This window comes from Sprattus sprattus, assembly GCF_963457725.1.
Source record: "Sprattus sprattus genome assembly, chromosome: 12".
Lineage (NCBI taxonomy): Eukaryota > Metazoa > Chordata > Actinopteri > Clupeiformes > Clupeidae > Sprattus > Sprattus sprattus.
In genome coordinates, this window is record NC_137910.1 from 13668916 (window position 1) to 13692380 (window position 23465).

The 23465-nt window shown below is 44.0% G+C and overlaps 1 protein-coding gene across 1 annotated transcript; it reads right to left on the reverse strand.

Moving 5' to 3' along the window:
- Window positions 1–753: 753 nt before the first annotated feature.
- abch1 (ATP-binding cassette, sub-family H, member 1) lies at window positions 754–21543 on the reverse strand. Its single transcript, XM_080849450.1, has 20 exons — window positions 21428–21543; window positions 20169–20317; window positions 18742–18901; window positions 18130–18284; window positions 15610–15717; window positions 14667–14760; window positions 13112–13186; window positions 12423–12603; window positions 12139–12235; window positions 11592–11760; window positions 10522–10622; window positions 9161–9231; window positions 8934–8983; window positions 8657–8713; window positions 8350–8420; window positions 7620–7708; window positions 6649–6752; window positions 4854–5013; window positions 3929–4033; window positions 754–2501 (listed from the first exon to the last, which is right to left on the reverse strand). The coding sequence occupies exons 2-20, from the start codon at window positions 20300–20302 to the stop codon at window positions 2395–2397; spliced, it is 2088 nt and encodes a 695-aa protein (XP_080705576.1). The 5' UTR covers window positions 20303–20317; window positions 21428–21543; the 3' UTR covers window positions 754–2394.
- Window positions 21544–23465: the final 1922 nt, after the last annotated feature.

Below are 23465 nucleotides of genomic sequence, written 5' to 3' on the forward strand. Positions count from 1 at the left end.
ATTTACAGCTCAGGATCTACGAGCAGATCAAACCATAATGGAGCCTAATGGTGGTTAGTGTCGCATTTATCCTCTACTAGCTGATTGGCATTAATGTTAAGATTATAGGTTGGATGCAGTTTGCATGTGTTCAATTGATGTGATAGGGCTCATAAACATCGCTCTCTCTCTCTCTCACCTCCTGACCCCAACATTTCAAATGCAAATAGGTGCTCTAGTGTGGGGAAGATGAGAGAGCAGGAGCTGATGGGGAAGGGTGTGTGGTGAAAGCTGTAAGTGGTGGTGGCGTAGGGAGTTGGATTCAGATGGCATCCCAGCCATGTGCACCCCATTTTGGCTTGTTTTGGGATAGATGAAGGGGAGAGATACCCTCTCAGGCAATCAGAGGAGGGCCTAAGTGGCTACCTGATGGGCTAAGGTCAATGCATAGGGCAGGAGCACCAGAGACAGCTGGAGATAGTGTGTTACACAACAAACGCAAAAGGGTTTCTAAACATACGCTACTGTACATGCTTGAGAGTGTCTGGTGGTGAGGAGGCAGGAAGTTTGTCTGGGTGTGCAATCTGCCACCTCAATGTTTGTCACATGTTCTCTGAACTGGAACTTATGAGAAATGACACACGTGAAGAAATATTTGGTAGAGTGGTTCTGTAAAAAAAAAAAGACATAGCTCCAGACACAGACTTCGTCACTGAAAAGTTTTACTCTTTAAAAAGACAAAAGTTAAACAACTCTTTATATATTTGTTTGACACATAGAAGATAGATACAGTCGAGACATCATAATGACAGGATCCAGGAGAGGTAGAATACCAGAATTCTCAACAATTCTAGGTCTAACACAACACCCTCTTCTGTGAGGCTTATTGTGCTGTATTCATATCTTTGTTTTGTCCGTCTGCACAACACAACAACTACAACACAGCCATGAAGTCCTGCTGGAATGGTGGAGGCACACGGGTGGTCCCAACAGCAAATAGTAAACAAAAACAGCAAACAAAACTGAAGACGCATCAACTTAACAGAACGGTGAGCATGAACAGTGTAAGATGAGAACACAAGGCAAACGAGTATGAACTTGTCCCTTAATGCAAATAAGCAGACAAATGAACAGCTTCATGGATATGTATGGAAGGGTATACATGGAATTGAACATAACACTTCATGCGGTAGGAATTGAACTAAGGAAAATAAACTTTCCATTTAAATTGGCTGTTTAGCAGAACTCATGATATCGTTCGTTGTCTTGTCCCAGAGAGTTTCTAACGGACATAAGCAATATTGACGTAATCTCTTTTTTCTCTCTATTCTACTCTCAATCCTCCTATCTTTTTTCCTTTGTATAATAATTTGTGTATTTCCGGGCCTCACTGTCCACAAAGGAGAGGAACCTTCATTAAGAGCTAATATTGAATTCATTAAAGAGCTAATATTAAATACTTCATAATGCTGTGCTATACTGCCACACATGCAGTGAGATATACCATATGGCTTTGGGAGTTAAATATTAAAACTGTCTAGCAATCAATCATACAAAATCAATGAAACAACGAAAAACAAAAAGACGTGCAATTTTTTCACTTAAAATGGTACATGGTCCAGGCACACAGCTTTACCTGAATGTAAACAATGATTCTTATTGGTTCTTTTCCGTTTTTCTCCTGGCATGCAGTGCTGGACTGATACCCACCAGAGAGGCTATAGAGGCAACGTGTAAAGCATTGTGTGGGTTACGTCAAAAGCAAAGTTTCAGACATATTGACACTTGTCGGCTCAGTTGATATTTACACGATTGTTGATTAAAATAGTTCCCCTTCGACCAGCATATTGGGGAACTGATCAGATGAACATATTTTCCCCAGTGATGATTATGTAACTACTTGGCCCCCTTCACTACGGGGAATACAGGCACGGACAAAACTACTAAAAGACGTGAAAAGAGTCTAGAGCACCAGGTGACGGGGACGTATCCTTTTTTTTCCTCCACTATTTAATTCACATTACACATTTGATGGCCCTGTTCTTGTTATTGTCATATCACTATTTTTCACATTTAGATATGCTTATAGGCTGTGCATTTATATAAAAACCTAACTGTCTTACATATAGCTGGTCGCTGTAAATCACCTGTTTGAAAGCATATTTTAATAAATATATTTTAAACAATGAACAGAGTCAAAAGGTATGTTTTGCTCTGAAGCTGCCAGTGAGACACGGCTGACAAAGACAGGGAGAACTGTGGTTCTGACTGACAAGCCCAGACATTCACCCTTGTTTTCATTTCTGTAGGCCCAGTGTTGTTGTGGAGGGAGAGGCCTACACCAGGCCGTGGAGCCTGGTTCTTGCCTGACGTGGCGCTCCCTCGCCCCGGACACGTCTTGTTGGGGAGGTGACTTCACGACCTCAGCTTGAGGATGACTGTGGCCAGGATGAGGAAGAATGTGTTCCAGCCAAGAGTGACTGCGAAACCCCTCCATACCATCAGCCGCGTAAGACCCCATCCTATGAAAACACAACACACTTAAAAGTACAGCAGATACAGACTTTTTTACTCTTTCCGTTTAACGTAGCCTAAAGCCGTAGGGTAACCAGACGCTTGTAGCAGGTAGAACAGGTGACTGGTGTGTTTTTTATAGTAAACAACCCAAGTTCACAGGAAAGTAATTAATGAGAAAGGTAGTGCCATGGAGGAACAGTATCTGAGCCTTTTGTTTCCCTCGTGGAGCACTTCGAGGCTCGGGTTCTATCTGTCAATCTCTCATACTTCCCTGGATGACTGACGATTCGCCGCTCAGCCTACCTCCCCGTCTGCATTTACACAGACTTCCTGTCGAGCCCCCCCCCCCCCCATCACCCCATGTACCACGAGTAACACTTGCACCACAGTCAGTATCCTGGCGAATGGACTGAGAGATAAGATGGAGTGAAACGTCTAGTGCTTTTTGAATATGATCCCAGGGAACACGGAGGGCACTGCTGAATAATTTAGAGGGCTGGAGCACCTCTCTGCTGGGCTTGCTCTGGGAGGGTCTGCTTAGGAGAGGATGAGAGCAGTGACGTCCAGGAGGGGAGGAAACAAGCTCGGGGAAACGAGTTGGATTCCCGCTCTTTAGAAACTGAATACTGCTCATAAGCCTTCCCTCTGCGTTACAGCAGAAACAGCACGTGTGCCTCCACACACTGGCGACTGCTGTGAGTAAGTAAGCGATCGCTATAGATACTGTACGACTCGTGTAAGGCAGGGGCAACAACAGCAGCTACTACGCCCACCCGTGTTACATGACCTGTACAATGGGTTACACAATGGGTTACATAATGGGCTTGTGTGTGTGTGTGTGTGTGTGTGTGTGTGTGTGTGTGTGTGTGTGTGTGTGTGTGTGTGTGTGTGTGTGTGTGTGTGTGTGTATCTTTGTGTGTGTGTTAATTTCCCTCGGGATTAGTAAAGTATCTATCTATCTATCTATCTATCTAAGGTATGTCATTTATTTCCTATATGAAACACAGGCCATGTTCGGAGAGCTGCGGTGGGTTTTTGGGGTCGGGTCCATATATCTACAGGACCTAGGTGTACTGTGCCTTATCTCAATACACCAGTTGTGTACAGGCAGTGAATAGTTGGGTACGGCATGTGAGTGAACATGCCCAAACATATCAATGCATTTCCATGGCATGTGTAGTGCATTTCCAGCAAAGAATGTGTTTGTGCTTTTTGAGGGGAAATGTGTTTATGTATTCTGCGTGTAGGGTGCCTATGTCTTCATGTGTGTTTCTGCGTGTAGGGTGCCTATGTATTCATGTGTGTTTCTGCGTGTAGGGTGCCTATGTATTCATGTGTGTTTCTGCGTGTAGGGTGCCTATGTATTCATGTGTGTTTCTGCGTGTAGGATGCCTATGTCTTCATGTGTGTTTCTGCGTGTGTTTGCAGTCACCTCTGTACATGATGCAACGCAGGGCTTCAGAGGCGTAGGTCTGAGGCAGAGCCAGGCTGATGTAGCGGAGGGGGTACGGGATGCACTCTACTGGCCAGATCACACCTAAGGGGGGGGGATACAGCAGAACCATACAAATATCAATAAAATACCCCAAACACCATCAGTACATTTCTCAGAGGACAGTGCATTTGTGTGGGTATGTGTATGTGTCTGTGTGTCGAAGTATGTCGGAGGGATGTAAATCAATATCTTACATTAAGACAATGGAAATGTGTTTGTGTGGGTGTGTATGTGGGTGGGTGTGGCAAAAGCAATTTACATTGTGTGTCTTTGTATGCTTGTATTGATTGTGTACATCTGTGTATGTGTGTCTGGGATTAAGTGGTTCTTGTATGGATTGTGTACATCTGTGTGTGTGTTTCTGGGATTGAGTGGTTCTCGTATGGATTGTGTACATCTGTGTGTGTGTTTCTGGGCTTCAGTTGGCTAAGCAGAGTCTCCAGACTTATCAGCTGTGAGTGGGGTCATGACCTCATTAAGGGCAAATGGCCTCCTTTTCCGACTGGCTAAAGGATCCACCCTGTTAGAGCACATTCTTCCTCAGCTTCTCTACAGGGTGCATCACACGTCTGTGCCTTCCTCTCCCACAATCTACATCTGTGAGCTGAGCACTGAGTGAAGTCATACCCACAACCTTCCCCTCAATAAAGAACATTTCCTGGATGATTTAACCAATGACATATATAGATATAGATGTATGATATATATATATATATATAGATATATATATATACCTATATCTATATATATACAGTATATGATAGATATATGATATAGATACTATATGTCTATGGATTTAACTGCGCCAGTCATTAAGTGCTTTAGTGTACTACACTACCCATAAAGCTTTGGTGTTACTCACCACTGACTATGAGATTGGGGTAGAAGACACCAAGGGCGGCCTGGTTGGCAGACTGCTCATCGTCGATGGCGGAGGAGATGACCAATCCAAAGGAGATTCCTGTCACCCCTTGCAGAACTATTAAAGCGATGACCAGCACCAGAGAACCCTCATTAGGAATCTGGGGGATGGAGTGAGAAAAGAAGAAGAGAGGAAGGGAGAGAGAGAGAGAGCGAGAGAGAGAGAGAGATTAAGTTATGGTTGCTGACATGGGTTGAATGAAGTTCAATCCAGTGAGATGACCAGTGACTTCAGTACTGCTTGATGTAAAATTAGGACGGTATAAATCTCTGATACACTTTTAACACTGAAAGCAAAGTAGGTCATAAAACGTATATATATATATATATCTACTGACAGCTAAGTTTCAAGTGGATCTCTCAGGGCAGAAATTGGTGAAGCACATTACACACTGTGTGTTAGTAATGAAGCTATATACAGTGTGTATATGTGTGTGCGTGCGTGTCTGTATGTCTGTGTGTGTCTCTGTGTTTGTGTGCACGCATGCCTGCAGGAGGTGTGCATGCTGATGTTCAGTGTCCTGGTGACAGTTCCTCTTGGAGCGGTGCTATTCCAGAAGCAGGCAGACTCACAACTGCCCCCCCCCCCAGCCCCCTCAAAATAGCCTGGCCCTGTGTGCTGTGCTGTAACCACAGCAATAGCACTGTCGTCGTGGTGATCGCATTATGATCCTCAGTTGCCACAGACTCTCTACGCAAGCGATGGGGTGATTTATAATGCCTCGTTGAATTCCGCCCAAGTGATGCCCCCTCCGCTCCCCAGCACCTCAGTCACAAGGCTAAGGCCACCACTGCTCGGGACGCTGCCACGTGCTTATTGAGAATCAATGACGTCGGTTCCCCTGCTTTCCATTTGTCTGCCTGTCTGTCCTCGCGTTGACCCCTTACGGTGGGGGGGGGGGCACTCTGTCTGGATGCGAAATCATCACAATATCCTCCCCGGCCTCGCAGCCTCTAAAATAAACACCTGCGGCTTAACCACACATGGCCAACCTAGTCTGCTTATGAGAGAGACAGAGCCACAGACGGCGAGAGGGAGGCAGAGACAACGAGTGGGAGCTTGATACGGGCTGCTGCAACATGTACACAAACAAACACGCACACAAACGCAAAAAACGACCGCAATTATACATGCACACACAAACAAAATGCACCCACACACATTTCATACACACACACACACACACAAGGCAGACAGACAGACAGACAGACCCACACAGTCACAGAGCCCAGTTGAGAGGGCAGGCTGGAACATGAGACCTGGCTGCTGCATGATTCATGAGGCTCGGGCTCCAGTGTTGGGGCGGCTGCTGAGGACTCAAGATGCTCAGGACACAATGGCCGCCTCTGCGCTGCCTCATTACAATGCAGTCGAGAGACAGAGGGCCACCCACAGACACATCACACTACCCGTTTAAAACAAAGCAGCTCTGTCGCCCTTTCTCTCCCTCTTTATCCCTCTCTCTCTCTTTCTCTCGCTCGCTCCTCTTTGCTCTCATTCTAATTTTGTTGTTCTTTGTACTTCTTTCATGCTCTTTCTCCCCTGCCGCGTCTCATGATTTTATCCTTTTGTTTATATTGCTCATATGCCCATGTGTATTGTGTGGACTGAGTGAATGTCTTTATAAGGGTGAGTTGGAGTGTGTGTGTGTGTATGCATGTGTGTGTGTGTGTGTGCATGGGTGTGTGGGTGTGTGTGTGTGTTTGTGTGTGTGTGTGGGTGTGTTGTGTCTTACTTTGAAGACGAGGATGATGAAGATGAGCAACAGGACGATCTGGACGCTGATGACCAGGAGCTGAGAGAACAGGTGTGCTAGCATGGTCTCCAGGGAGCTGACGCCTACCCAGACACACACACACACACACACACAGAGAGAGAGAGAGAGACAAACATATATAAGGTCAGCATCGCCCGAATGCACACAGGCCCCTCAGTCTCACTCTCTTTCTTACTTTGTCAGGCGTACTCACTCACCCTGCTTCTCTTTTTCTTTCCCTCCCTCCCTCCCTTCTATCTATCTATCTATCTATCTATCTAATCTATCTATCTATCTATCTATCTATCTATCTATCTATCTATCTATCTATCTATCTATCTATCTATCTATCTATCTATCTATCTATCTATCTATCTATCTATCTATCTATCTATCTATCTATCTATCTATCTATCTATCTATCTATCTATCTATCTATCTATCTATCTATCTATCTATCTATCTATCTATCTATACTCCCTCTCTCTGTCTCTCCCATCTCACATGCCCAAGTAACCCAGCCTGTTGGGTTTACTAATTATAAACCTGTGCTGCCTTAAAATAGAGTGTGAGATTACAGGTTGTGGACGTGTTTTAGGGTTGATACCAAACCTCTCCAAGGGCTAAAATTGTGCACCTGTGTGTAAAGAAGAGTGTATGTAAGTACCCCAGGCAAGGACAGCAGACAGACCTGAGCCTTTTAGGCTAGACAGAGTTTATTTTCAGCTGCACTTTTGAAATACTAAGATGTCCCAAATTATAATGTGAATTGCTGTAGGACTGTAGACACCGATCAAGCCTGGGAAGATGGAAGACTGAAGAACACTTGGAAGAATAAAATTACATTTACATTTAGTCATTTAGCAGTCGCTTTTATCCAAAGCCACTTACAAGGCTGTATATACACATTTAATGCTGTCCATAGTTCAAATTGTTAGCATATATCATACCTGCAACCCAACACCTGTCCAGCATGCCCTCTTTCCTCTCCAGCACAAACGACAAAGCAGTCAGTCCAACAGCCAGATAGAAGGTGATGCTGTAGACAGAGGCGAGGTGGGGGGGGGGGGAACAGGGGGAGAGACAGAGGGGAGGTGGTGGAGAGGGGAGAGACAGAAAGAGAGAAGTCGGAAAGAGCAACGAAACGGAAAGAGCAGAAAATAACCGACGTTGTACAAGTTGCTTTTCACTGTGAAGTTCAAGCATGCACAGACAGCGGGAGTTATCACAGGAAAACATCATCTCTCTGTGACACATTTCTAGAGTTAGCTCAGGGCATTCATCAACTCGTTTTATCTTTAGCTTTCTTTGCATTCATTTTCTATACACCCATATATAGACGCTATTGATCCCACAGTAATAGAAACACAAACCAAACACCTATTCTTTAAAGGTCGAGAGCTCTTCTGAATCCATTACAGATTGTTTCCTGCCAGGTCCTTTCTGTGTGGAGTTTAAATGTTCTCCCCGTGACTGTGTGGGTTTACTCCGGGTACTCCGGTTTCCCCCACCATCATAAAGACATGAATCACAAAGTGGACCCCCTCGAAAACGAGATGTGACATCTCAAGGGGTATATCCAGAATTTCCCCCCAAAAAGAAAATACTATCCTTGTCTACCTTGCAATATCAGAAGCTATATAATATATATTGTATAATACTCTGGTGTAAGTGTCCTACCTCAAAACAGCCCCTGGTGTTACGAAGGTGGTGAAGTCTGTGTTGTTGCTGCCATAAATGGGCTCCTCAAACTACACATGAACACATGAAGAGAATCTCACAGAAAGCCAACTGATATTCATTGACAAAATTGTGTCTGTGTTTGTGTGTTCATTGTGTGTGTGTGTGTGTGTGTGTGTGTGTGTGTGTGTGTGTGTGTGTGTGTGTGTGTGTGTGTGTGTGTGTGTGTGTGTGTGTGTGTGTGCACTTGGAGAAGGGTGTTCCTGTGTAAATGTAAAAGTGTTCAATGTGACAATCGGGTTCTTACCTTAATAGGGGGAGCCACCATATAAGCCATAGAACCCAGTTTTGCCTGGACAAACCCCTGTAACACAGCGGAGTTGGATCATTTAGGGGGAATAGATCCGGGATCAATTGTCCATGAAAATGAACAGTGAATTAAAGTTGCCACATTATATCTGACTTAAATGTTGATCAGTTTGGTCCAAACCTGTTTGGGGACACACCTATGTTTGCATTCGCATTGTGTAGTGGATGTTCTGGCTTCAGAAACAGACTCTCCAGAACAGAAAACTGCCACTTACCTCAAAGGCATCGTGAAGCTTCTTCTGCAGCATTAATGCAATTTGCCGATCTAAAAAAGGAAGAAAAAAATCTTTACAAAAAATCGTTGAAGAAAATCAACTGTATTTGAAGGTTCTAAAGGCATTCAGCAGCAATCAAACACTACCACCTAGAGGTGAGGCATGCAGTTACATCAATAATTGGGGAAGGTGTCTCAAATGAACCAGTAGACGGTAAGGAGACTCACTGGTAAGGTCCAACCAGACGTGCACAGAACCGCCATCCACCACCTCCTTTGAAGTCCGGGGGTTCAGCATTCTACAGAATACAATGGAAGTAGAAGGAGAAAATACAGAAGAACTTAACCGACCATCTATACAAACATAGACAAATCACCTTTGAAAAAAATGTATCATTAAAAAACAAAGTTGTTTTAAATATAATAAAAAACAGCTTTGTTTTATACTGTCTACTTCATACTTTTTTGCATGACAGACTCTGTATGTTTCCATGTTTCGTATGACTGAAGTGCAACTTTTCTTTCTGACCGATCTTGCAGGGTTTGACGGACAAGCCCGACAAGACTTTCCACCGCCGTGGCACGATGATTCGAGCCTTCAGCTATGCGGCTCTGCCTTTCCTGCCTTCCCTAAGCCTCCAGCTGAATAGGTGACCTATCACATGATGCCTGCTCTGTTTGCTGCAGCGCAGGGCTGATGAACCCAACGGGGAAAACACCAGTCGAGTCAGGTACGCCCTCTGTGACAGTAAGAATTGACCATCCATCCACCCACTAGGTACTAAGGAACCTGCCAGAGGGTGGAATCTACTTAAGTGACTGAAATGTGCAAGAGACTTCCTATTCTCCTTACAAAGTGCTTATTTATATTTTTGTTTCAAACTGTGTATATTCGAAAAGTAAAGGGTTCAAGGTCTTTGGGGTGTCTCTGCGACAAAAGCTAGCTGAGCTTTAAAAGCAATTCCCCATAAAAACCACCATATCCCTGAGGAGGGAGCGTAGACTGCCAGAATCTGCCAGAGGGTGGAATCTACTAAAGTGAACACTGAGGGTTAGGGTTCAATCTTGACCTTGCACTGAAGCAGAAGTTTGGTGTAAGTCCTGGCTTATGGGTCTGTGACATTGCTGTGTTTTAGCTTTCAGATAGGAACTTCAATGATGCAGTTTTCTAAACTGGAATTTAAGACATTTAAGACGGTTCTGAAAGAACCAGGAATAACTCACATATAAAGTACTCTGAAGTTACAAACAGGGTACCTGCCGCTACGGGGTACACAGCTGCAATGTCAATTTAAACTAGCAGAGGACACAGACAAATGACAACACCACCCATGGTCATGTGACCTGCCTTATGACTAAAAAGAACGGGAAGGTAAAAAGAGAAGTGAGAAGTACAGTCAGGGACAGGGGTCGGTTAAGGACTAATTTACCAGGAAACAGACTACTTTAGATCTAAGCTTGAGTGCACTGACAGGTTCAACTATATTAAGTAGCCTGCATGTCTATGACATGTCTTGTGTGAGTTTTCACTCGGGAGGAAGAATTCTCCATAATGTCTGAGAGCGCGCTCAAATTACTTGTGCACTCACCTCTTGGTCAAGTAGCTGGTGAAGTTTTTGCCAAACTCTATAACTCCCCAATATTCTCCATTATGGGCGCCAGCAAAGGCCTCAGCATGGGACAGGTTGACCTGAGAAACAGACGCCAAATGTCTATTTTCCTCTCTTAAACAAAGAACAACACATTATCTTGATCTCAAACCTGACAAAATATAATGATAAAATTGTTTACTCATCTAAAAAATATTTACCTGATGAATGGCATATTATTATAATAACTTGAGTGAAATCAAATTCACAGGCCTGCCATGATTTGTAAATCTAAGAGTTTTGTGCTGCAATACACCCTGCCCCCTTACGAAATAAATGTCTGTCTGATAAAAAAAATCTACATACGAAACCTTGCTGTTAAATCTGTAACATTCCAGCTGCATTTGATAACCAAAACAGGAAGTGAAAATGAGCCTGAAAATGACCCCGATCAAAATTTCTGAGCAACAACGCAACATCATATTTAACCAGGGGTTTAAAAGAGGATGCTTATAACTAATTACAAGCAGGTCCACTTACCAAATGACTTATCAACGTGACCATGTGTACTCTATGAATGAGATGTCACTGGTCCGTGTAAAGGAAAACTGGTATTTACTGAGGTATTGATTTATTGATGCTGCATGCTGCTTGTTACTTTACATTACCCAAAGTCTAATTAAGCAATATAGTACGAGTGCGAGTGGGGTAGGTAAGGGATATTCCCAGGGGTGGTGTTCGGTCGTAGCCACCGAGGCCGGAGGCCGAGTGGCGTAGGTAACAACACCCGTGGGAATATCCCTTACCTACCCCACTCGCGCTCGTACTATATTGCCTAAAGTTCTTGGTTTGGAATAATAAGAACTTTGAATTAACGGTTATCATCAACGAATGTTTCATTGCGGAGTGATTTATTATTAGCTGTGAAAAGTCCGAGTTGGGTTGTTCTGGGATAATCCAACGCATGGAACGTCTCTCGTCCAATCAGAAACAGCTAAATAACGCGATAGAACCCAATTGTTTTATAAACACTGATAACAGAGCATGAGAGGAGAGGGAAGATGCCACACCTGGATGATGCTAGAGTTGTCCAGGAAGGAGAGGAGCGATCGACTAAAGGAGTACGGGCTGGTTTCGTTGTTTACCACGGCCACCTGAATACCCTTGGGATCCCCACCGATGCATAAACACATGAGAGAGATCTGGATAACAGGAAGCAGGAACTGGAAACACAGGGACCTGGTGGAGATGAGGGGCGCACCACACTGGAATTATCACATAGTTCAAACCCAGCAACATTTGAATGGAAAAAGGTACAAATTAAAAACTAACTCATGAACTGTTATTGAGTTTGACTGGAAACATTTGTTCAATTAGTGATGGCTGAAAAGCTCTCTCTTTGAGATCTGCCAATCATCACCACCACCACCACCACCACCACCATCATCATCATCATCATCATCATCATCATCATCATCATCATCATCATCACCACCATCATCATCACCATCATCATCACCATCATCATCATCATCATCATCACCATTATCATCATCATCACCATCATCATCATCATCACCATCATCATCACCATCATCAGCAGCAGCAGCAGCCTACCCTGGCATCCTCTTCATCCGTACCATTGTCTTGATCACCAGAGCAGCAATGTTCCGCCACTTTGGCATCACGTGTCTAACCCTCACCTTCCAGTCCGCTGATTTAAACACACACACACACACATGCACACACACGCACACAATACACACACGCACACAACACACACACACCATACACAGACCAAAAACACATTATATAGTTAATTATTGATTTGCTTTTATACTGATAACATATTTGTTATTATATGATATGATTTTTGAGGTTTCGCTCTCTCTTCACAGTACCTGTAAATCTGGGCACTTCGTCTGAGGGGCTCTTGCCTGAGCTCAGGATGGGGTGGCTCTCGTCTCGGCAGCTCTCCGGGGTCTGACTGTCCACCATGAGTTTGCCCTCTGAGCTACTCTCCTGTTTGGACACCATCTGGTCCGAGTCCTCACACAGCTGCAGGAAGGCACACTCCAGCGTCTGTGGGACACACACACACACGCACACGCACACGCACACGCACACGCACACGCACACGCACACGCACACGCACACGCACGCACGCACACGCACACGCACACGCACACGCACACGCACACGCACACGCACACGCACACGCACACGCACACGCACACGCACACGCACACGCACACGCACACGCACACGCACACGCACACGCACACACACAGCAAATATTACAACCATGACAAGTTTGAGTATAGCATTAATGTACGGCATCCGAGTCTAGTTTCACAACAATGTCATGAATGCAGAACTACTAGAACAACAATGCCATGAATGCAAGACTGCCAGTAACACTCTGTCCATTCTGACCAGTCCATTTGAACCACTGCATATGTGACCATTTTTACAAACACACACACACACACACACACACACTGTATAAACACAAAGTGACACACTTCTGTGTTTATGTAAGCAGCTGTCAGCACAGAGACCCGTGGTCTGTTTAGTGTCCTACACGCACCAGTGAGTTGTGCTGTTTCATCACATCCTCTGGGGGAGCTTCAGCCAGGAGTCTCCCTCCTCGCATCAGACCCACCTACAGGCAGAGACAGAGGGAGAGAAAGAGAGAGAGAGAGAGAGAGAGAGAGAGAGGGGGGCGGAGAGAGAGGGAGAGAGAGAGAGAGAGAGGGGGATAAGGGTCAGAGGGAGGACACAGGGCACAGGACACTACGACATGCCTGACATGCACACACAATGCATGATGCAAAAACATGCAGGTATTGCACAAACTGAAACATGTACACATACAGCTAAGTGAATCTCTAAGTGAGGTCTGGCAAGTAAACACATTTCTGTGAGGTGCAGGAGAGGCTGTGTGCGATGGCAATTGATGGAGATCATTTCTTAACACTGTTAATGACTAAAGAACATAATAATCAAGTGCCATGTATTATTAATTATCTTTTATGAATCATGTACTTATTTAAGCAGGAACATGGCTTTTCTGTGTTTCTGCGTGTGTGTAACTTAGAATATTAGGTGCCACTTAGTCTGCATATGTACAAGAGCATGTTTAGACCAGAGGTGATAAGCTTCTTCCGACCTTGTGCAAAACTGCCATCCTTGCAATATAGGGAGCCTTGGACATCAGAGATCCACCACGTGGTTATCCCTGCTGAAAACTAAACTTCTGTCTATATAAACCTTGCGATGTGTTTATCAGGGCTTCACCTTCAGCCTTGTGCTGGGAGTGAGCCTGATTGCAATTGTTGTTTGTCTAACAAATATACTTATACGCAGCTCCAGAGTCCTGAGGTAACTAGGGTGAATTTTCACCTAACAGCGACAGGAAAGGATTTATGATGAATGTCAGACGCGTGAGTACACAGAGTGGAACACCAGACCAAGTGGCTTTCCCCCCCCCACTCATTCACATGGCCTTAAACCTATAAATAACGACTGGCATTGGGAAGTTGGGAAAACACATTCTAAAGATGAGGCCAGTTTTTCATAACACATCACAGGTTCACCTCTGTGCAGGTTACAACTCAGAAATGATTGCTGAGACAACTCATGAGGAACGAAGCTCTGATTGTCTGAACTGTGTCAGACCACATCTGCGTCACACCAAAATAACTACAGATAGACTCAGCACAGTACAATCATTCACTCAAGAGAGCAATTTAGCCACGCTTATGAAATAACTGCCAAAGTTCATTTGGCACTGTGACTTGGATGCCAGGCAAATCAGATTTTTACTAATCTGAGGGTTATAGTAACAGTGGGTTTAGACTAAAACTAATCAGAAGAATTAATCAAATCTCCATAATAATAATCAGCATGCCTCATTAAGAAGCTGAAGATTATATTGAGAGTTTGGCCTACATACCAAATGTTTTGTTTAAAAAACTCTATGCCCTCTAAAGACTTTTCATTACCGTTTAAACCCCGCCCTCCCCCTTCTCTTTTCTTGAAAGGGTTGATAGCCGTGTCCTCAGACCAGCCGTGTGTTAAGCCATCTTCCACTTTGAGTGCTGGGAAAAGGCCAGACTTAGAGAGACTGTAGACTGACTTACTGTAGTGGCTTGTCTGGCTTCCTCGATGTAATGTGTAGTGATGATGACCGACACCTGCCCTCCCTTTACAATGTCTACCAGATGCTGCCAGATCCTGGAGAGAGAGAGACACAGAGAGAGAGAAAGAGAGAGAGAGAGAGAGGGAGGGAGAGGGTAACACCTGAACATTTCTCAAGCAACCAACACAAGTTCTATAGACCCGTTGGCTGTTTTGCAAGGTATCTTGTAAAATGATTAGTCAAGAAAGAAAGCCAGCTAAAATGCAACGAGCCTTGAGCGAGTTCAACGTTAACCTAACTGACCTATCTGAAAGTGACCTTTCCGTCTGATGGATGAGTTTATGCTGATTCAGATCATCTGTCAGTATAAGAAGAGACCTGGGCATTCGCTAACTAGCCACATCGCTAAGTCTGAGCAAAGCAGGTGGGGGAAGGACATTTACTCCTAAAGGTGATTTTACACTGGAAATGCTCTTAAAAGGAAGACTTGCAAAGTTATTCAAATCCCTTCAAAGTTTTGTCTATGTGCTCCACGCACGGGCTGATGTGGAGTGAGTTAGTGAGTGTGTGTGTGTGTGTGTGTGTGTGTGTGTGTGTGTGTGCCAGACCCAGACTTCAGGGCAGGGCTGGTCGAGCAGAGAGCTGAGGAGAGGAGAAGTACTGGTAGTGCAACAACAGCCAGAGCTGCAGTCAAAGGCTGAGGTAGGTTTAAGTGCACTGTGTCAAAGTGTGCTTGCGTGTATAAACCTATAATTGTGTCTCTCGCTCTCTCTCTCTCTCTCTTCTCTCTCCCTACTGTCTCTCACGCACTCACCCACACTCGTCATTTCTCTTCCATCCTTCATAAGGAGTGTGTGTGTGTGTACGCGTGTGTGCAAGATAGAGAGAGAATTTGACAATGCATATGAGAGTGCAGGTGTTTTGTGTAGACAGACGGTGCTCACCTTGCCCTCAAGACTGGGTCAACTCCAACTGTGGGTTCATCCAGTATCAATAGTCTGGGGTTCTGCAGAAGCGCTGCTCCGAGAGACACTCGTCTCCTCTGCCCGCCACTAAAAGAGACAAAACAAACAAACAAACAAACAAATACATAAACAAAAACACAATCACACAGGAATACTTTACAAACCTGTCTGATCAGTTGCCATCATATTATGCTACTTTTTTTCCTGCCACATGTTTAAAGATCAGCACTGGTCACTGTCAATGTGTGACTTATGCCCTAATCCCCGGAGGCCATGAGAAAGAGTTTCTCTGTGTTTTAAAGAGGACTTGTTTCTCCGTCATCACTCCACTTTACTACTACTGCTGCTGGTGGTGGTGGTGGTCATGTTGTCATGCTCGAGTAAAACTCCGCTCTAGAGGACTGGAAGTGCGTTTCCCAAAGAACCTGACTGACTACTTGCATAACAAACAAGATGCGGTGCCTCAGTCACCTAGTGCTTTCATGCCTGGGATTATTTTTCTCTTTTTGATAGAGACAAACACCTCAAAAACCCCTTTGTCATGGTGAGACAGTTAGACCTGAACATGTCCTTGAGAAAAAGACAACTACGGCTGAACTGGGTGTATCGCGTTAGTTTAGTCAACCAATAGTTAATTTAACCAATCTATTTATATGAATGGAAGAACACGGTTCTAAGAAAAACTGTGGAACCCCTGTGACTACAATGTCATGATTTGATTTGATAGAAGTTTGTCCGTCAACTTGGACTACTAATAACTATTTATGTGTATTTCTCCATCTACACTTAAGCCTATGTATGTTTCTGTATGTGTGCAGCGATAGACAGTATATTTGTGTGTTTTTATCTATTTATCTACTATGTGTATGTGTGTGTGTGTGTGTGTGTATGAGAGAGTGTTTGTGTTTTCGACTCTGAAAAATATCAGGTTCAAAGTAGCACATGATGAAAAACAGTAATGAAAAGGAATGAACCTGTCTGGGAAGACAAAGCATGCAGGGAGGGTACACCCTGTTGAACAAACATCTCATGTGATTGTGACATCACTGACCGCTCATGACTGAACATGAAAGGAAGTGAGATGACTGTGGGCAGGCAGGGAGGGCGATGAACACTCTGCTTCCTAAACATGCTGTACAGCTAGCGATTGCTTGTCTGTCAAGTAGTTCATATCTAGCATAAACTGGCTGTTCCTTTCACTTTGTTGAATTGTGACAATCTTGTACCAAAAGTTGCCTAGTGGGTTGTTCTCCATGTACCAAATGGTTTCACATCTCACACGTTGCTATGCTTCTAACAGGGTCGAAACTGACTAAGCAGAAGTGAAAGGTCCTTCAAGGGTGGTGTGAGCTATGATAAACCCAAATGGCTGACAGAACCACTGGGTAAGCGCTGGACTTCCTGGAAAGTACCGCTCTGCTGCTGCTGACCAACAGGGGGAACACTCCTGGGGGAGACTAATCTGGCTCCACACACACACACTGGACCTGGACTGAGGCTCAGAAATGGAACATTCTTCCACAGGTCACGTGACGGTGCGAACGGTGAGGCCTCTCTGACCGGGGCTGGAGGGGTGCCAAATTGGGAGAGAGAAATAGAGAGACAGAGAGAGAAATAGAGAGAGAGCAAGAGAGAGAAAGCGATAAAGAGGAAGAAAGAAAGAGAGAGAAAGAGCGATAAAGAGGGAGAAAGAAAGAGAGAGAAAGAGTGATAAAGAGGGAGAGAGAAAGAGCGATAAAGAGGGAGAAAGAAAGAGAGAGAAAGAGCGATAAAGAGGGAGAAAGAAAAAGGAGAGAAAGAGGGAGAAAGAGAGAGAGGGTGAACTTGCGAAGTGCCCCGTTTGTCCATACCCTTTGAAGCCCTTGGCTGAAGCAACTGGTGACAGCACAATTAGCGAACCAAGCAAACCAGGTCACACTGAGAGCTTCTGCTTTCATTCGCTTGTTTTTGGGGTAAAGTTATTTCTTGCTCTGTGCTTTACATGCATGAGATACTGCGAAAGCTTAAAGGTGTTATACAATTCAATGTGCAGCAGATTCACATTAAAAGCATAGGTATGAGGTAAAGCTTAAACTCTGGATGTTCCTGTACACAACAAGCAGAACGCAAAACATTCCAGAAATACCAGTCAGCATAAGAAAACAAACAAACAAACAATCAGAAATGATGAGCGCATCCTAGTGTCCCCCTCCTACATACACCTTCTGCACATGATTAACTACAGCATTTAACTGTGTCTGAGTAGAAACCCAGCATAGTAGCCTAGCGACTCATATATTCGCTGCATAGACACACTATTATGTTCTATAGCACAGTTTGAAAGGGACATCAAGCAAGTCTAACGATGAGTGGAGCTGGGGGTGTGAACCCTAGTAACCACAAGCCACAGAGAGGCTCTGTGAGTCAAAGAGGAATAATATGATTCACTCAAGCCACTTATCTGTCCATAAACAGGCTCTCACAAACAACTTGTATTTGGGGCAAGTGGAACACAAGTACCTGAGGTTTCTGACGAGTCTGTTTTTTTGAGGCAGATCCAGGAATTCGATAAGGAAGTCCATCCTGGCCCGTGTTTCTTCGGAGGTGAGGCCATGTATCCGGCCGAAGAACCATAGGGTGTCGCTGATGGTGAACTCACTGTACAAGGCAATGTCCTGAAGCCAGTCAAGATGACAATTAGTTGTTTACGTAGCTTCAAGGACACATTTATTGCACAACTTCATGTAACCTTGCACAGCCAAATTATTTATACACCAAATGTCTATTTCTGTTCTCTCTGAGCACGTTGACTATGTATTACCAACAGCTGCGGCTAAAGAGCGCTGACTGTGCCAAGTGCAACCCGGTTCTGCCTGTGCCTTTGTGCTGTTCCTCTAATCCAGCTACTCTCAGCTGCACCAATACCGATAAGAGCACAGAGGGTTGCGATATCGCATTACAAACTTCCGTCTGTGTGAACGGGTCTTTGGGCTTTCCGAACAGTGCTTTTGGGGGTAATCTGATTAGATTAGTAATGGCACTCTACGCCCATCTGATTACTGTACGGGGCAGAACCGCTCAGGTGTCAGAATGTCAGTCGACGTCTTCCGCTTCCGAGTCAGCTGGACCCACCTGGGGCATGTAGCCAACCATCCTGCCCGGGACCTGGTGGCCAGGGAACGCTGGGGGCTTTCCCAAGACGGTGATGTGGCCCCGGGAAATCTTGAGGGTTCCCACGATGCATTTCAGCAGGGTGGTCTTCCCACATCCACTGGGTCCAAGGAGGCCATAACTGTTTGGACCATGGAAAATATATATCACAGTGAACAAGCAAGATAACCTGGTGATCCACATCAGTAGAAATTGACAAATGGCTTTCAAAGCACTGATTTGTTTCCCCCTTTCATGTTAAACATGCAAGAGAGATACAGAGATAACACCTGTTTGTACTAAAGAAAGATACAGTCAAGTTTGGATACGGCATGTCCAGATTATAATCTTGACAGGCAGAATGATAACACACATCGAGGACTCAAGCTGTATATCTCTACATTAGAATCAACAATGGAATCAGTCTCAGTGCAAACACAAATATTCCAAGTATGTGTAAGTGTACATTGAGATAGGCAGATACCTTGTTCAACCTTTTTTCTGTGACTTAGAACAGCCTTTTATGTCAATAGAGAGGCACTCGAACACTGCAACGGATCTATGGTTATGCTCAGTATCAAAACGAATGACAAAACCAATGAAGTGATTCCTAACCTTACTTTAAAACATACACACAGGAGCATTATGTTTACCTAAAGAATACTGTGAACAAAAAAAAGTTGCTTTGATTATCACAGATAAGTCTGTGTTAAACATTTAGCTGACATCCCATTTTAGCTGCTATCAGTGAAATATCAGATAAATCAATCTATCTGTCAGACAGGCCTTTCAAGAACGTCATTCAAGGGTTATATACTATCTGTAACAAGTGCAACGACATTCTCACACCTTCACCCCCTTATAAGAACCCACCTCTGGAAACACCTCACAACACTGTGGACGCTGCACTCACATCTGTCCTCACAACACTGCAGAAGAAGACTGATGGGGTAAACATAAACGCTGCACTCACATCTGTCCTCACAACACTGCAGAAGAAGACTGATGGGGTAAACATAAACGCTGCACTCACATCTGTCCTCACAACACTGCGGAACAACACAGGTGGACTGATGATGTCAACATTAATACTGCACTCACATCTGTCCTCACAACACTGCAGAAGAAGACTGATGGGGTAAACATAAACGCTGCACTCACATCTGTCCTCACAACACTGCAGAAGAAGACTGATGGGGTAAACATAAACGCTGCACTCACATCTGTCCTCACAACACTGCGGAACAACACAGGTGGACTGATGATGTCAACATTAATACTGCACTCACATCTGTCCTCACAACACTACAGTAGAAGACTGATGGTGTAAACATAAACACTGCACTCACATCTGTCCTCACAACACTGCAGTAGAAGACTGATGGGGCAAACATAAACACTGCACTTACATCTGTCCTTGTGGTACAGTTAGGTTTAGGCTGCTCAGGACCTTCAGCTTGCCATAAGAGCGACACACATCCCTGCACCTGATGGCAGCACCCTCTATTCCTGGAGATGCGGGAGCCTCTAGATCACTCCTCATATTTCCCTCTGTACGCTGGAGAGGGTGACAAAGAGAGAGAGAGAGAGAGAGAGGGAAAGAGTGAGAGAGAGAGAAAAAAAGGCAAGTGTTCAGTCAGTGTTCCAAGGACATCAGCACCTCTGGAGAGAGGCAGAAGGTGGAATGTGATAGACATTTCATTGATTCGTGTAGAAGGAAATAAAAGGGGATGCATGTTGGTGTTCCTCTGCTTGGAATCTGGTATGGTGTTCCACAAGATTCGCCATTTCCTTATTTAGGTCGTAAAGACCATAATCTTTAATCCTACTCTTCTGGCAGGCTTCCCTGGATTCCTTTGAAATTCCACTACTTAATCTTGAATCTGTAATTTCAAGAAGAGGATTTAAGTTAAGATGATATGGTGAGTTACTGTATGGACCACCACGGGATCTCCTGTTCCCTCATTTATGAGAGATGTGATTCAGTTCCAGACCGAAGGCTTAGCTTACTAAGAAACGTTGGCATTCTTCACAAGTTTGGCAAGTGTGAAATCATGACAACATTAGAACATCACAACTTTGAATGAATGTGAAAGTTCAGTCATAAGAATTGGGTATCGCGATGATTCAGCGTGCAAGACGACGAGAATAAGATAAGTCTTCAATAAGATTGCATCAAATATTTACCTCCTCAGTCCTGGCGCGCTTAATCGCACGGTCTCACTTTATCTAGTGCGTTATTTTATTCGGGTTTCTTTCTCCAATTCTTTGCGTTTTTCACCGAGGGAACATTTTATGAGGCTGTTAATCGACAACAAATGTACCAACGGCAATAGCCTACTAGAGGAAATGTCAAGTTGGCAAACCATCAGCTGACAGTCGCAAAACTGGTTTGGAAAAACAAAGCTCAGGTTTTGCAAACCGTCAAAGGCGCAGGTTCAGATAGTCAGTAATATACATAAAATATGAGCAGATAAAATGCCCTTAAAAATAAAATTAAAAAAAAATGTCTAAAAGCAGTTTGTTTAACGCATCCTCGTACCCTGGTATTTTACAAAGGAACCAAACGAGTATTGGAGACGACCCATTCACGCAACTACTTAATAATACACGAAGCAGTTCACTTTGTATTTCAATGAAATAGAGAAAATGTTGGCTCCAGTCTTACCGATGGAGTCGACGCGTCTCTGTGTAAAGCTACGTTGATTAAAATGCCCTTTAGAACAGTCCAGCTGTCCAAGCCAGGGCTAAATCCTCTAATAACGCTTTCTCAGGGAGAACGCCTTGAAGCACCAAGCTGCAGCGAGATGCGCAGCCCTTATGAATACCGGACCGGCCTCCAGTTCTCAGCGGCACCATTTCTCTTTTTCAAAAGCAATGCGTCACTGGTATCTGCCCAATCCCTCCCCAGCGCTTAATCTGCCTACACGAATGTGATTTAAATCGAGGATTATGACAATTTGAATACACTCTTTTGATCAAATAGGGTCGAAGGTACAGCAGATTGCCCCAATACTGACAGCCTATCACCTGGCTACACTACGCTCTTAGGAAATCATGACAATGAAATGGATCAAAAATAAAGCATTCCCTCACAGGGAGAGATAATAGCAATAAAACCGGGATATTGTTTTACCCTTTCCTGCATCGCCGTGCTTTGGTGTGGCGTTTCTTCATCAGTGCCATCCCCGGCCATGGTGCTTGGACTGGGAATCAATGCACAGCCGCTGTGGGCATCGCATCCTTCACGCAGATGCGCACTCTTTAACACATTCAGTGCCAGTCGCGTTACTAACATGAGCCAGAAAAATCTATACCAGTTAATTTCATGTCGTCGTTTTTCAGCATACGTAACATTTTCATTCTGTTTCGAAACACGTATTATTCAGTTTCAGCAGGATCAAATTTAATTTACTCACCGTAAGGAATTAGTACCTGTCGATTGATGTGTTCCGATGACGCTCCATGAAAGCAATACAGTAGGGCTCCACTTGACCTATCTGCATCGTTTTACAGTATTAAATATCAGCGTGAGCGAAGGACGTGTTCCTGATCACAAGTATACACTTTCCATTACCATGACTTGATATTGGGAGAATGAGATACAGTAACATGTTTACAATATAGTTTCTTAAACCTCATGTTGTGTTCCCTGACCGTTTTCAAACTTCTCTCGTCTCTAATACAAATCTTCTCTTTCATCTTAAAAGCATCAAGACTGCTTAAATACAGAAAACATCAGACCAGTTGTGGCATGAGAAGGAGCACTTTGTCCAATTTAAAATAATTTGCATCCCTCTTATCTTAAGTGCCTTTATTGTCTTTCTATTGCGCAACTCACAATTGTATGGTCCTAGGCTTCAGACTTCAGTTGTTGATTGTGCAAAAAAGCCTCTCATCTCACTAACACCTAAATAGTCTATTCTGGGCTTGGGCAACACTGGCAGTGTGAAGCCTGACAATGGCCTCCAAGGCCTTCAAAGGATGCATGGAAAAGTGGTGTACATATGAACAGAGAGAGATGGAGGAAAACGAGAGAGGAGGAAAAACTGACATGCAGACAGCACCACATGAGGAAGTGGGTAAGTAGAAAATGTCTCAGGACCAGTGAGGCCTCTGCTGGAATGAGTATGGTTGCAAGTGTCCTTAAATCAAAACCCCTCCCATGTTTACACACGTATCCAGCACCTGAAAAGTTAACGCATATTTCTAAATCGCCAAACATGGCAGGACAAAACAGAGTTCCACTGCCAGATGAAGTGGTGCCACTTATCCAGTGGATATTACCATTTCTAAAGGATAATATTTTCAGTTCAATTTATGTATTCAATTTCATTAAACTCATTAAGAATATCCCACAACAATCCCCTTGCAGAGTTTTGTCATTTAAGGCTTCTGTTTAATGTGTTAAAATACTATAATCAAACCTCACACACTGGGTCTGGAAAAAGAGAACAGGTATGTCATGAAACCTTCACATAGGTTCTTCAAGTATAGGATAATTTTCCATAGGAACTTCCCAGCAAGATTTCTCTTGTTCTTCTTCTTTTTTTTTTTGTTACAGGACACAACTGCACAGCACATGGTCTTAAGCACCAGTGAACTCTGATGTCATCCATTATATTGTGTTAAGTCCCTCTTAACACATCCAGTGATTTGACTAGGAGAAATAAATGTATAGGATATCAGAAACAAAGACAAGACAA

What these genes read in the sequence shown, in the direction of transcription:
- abch1 (XM_080849450.1), bottom strand. Translation starts at nt 20,302, where the DNA reads ATGAGGAGTGATCTAGAGGCTCCCGCATCTCCAGGAATAGAGGGTGCT. An exon ending in CGGATGAAGAGGATGCCAGG is followed by an intron (nt 11,761 to 12,138) that starts GTAGGCTGCTGC and finishes CATCTCCACCAG; the next exon opens with GTCCCTGTGTTTCCAGTTCC. An exon ending in ACACCAGGGGCTGTTTTGAG is followed by an intron (nt 7,709 to 8,349) that starts GTAGGACACTTA and finishes CTCTGTCTACAG; the next exon opens with CATCACCTTCTATCTGGCTG.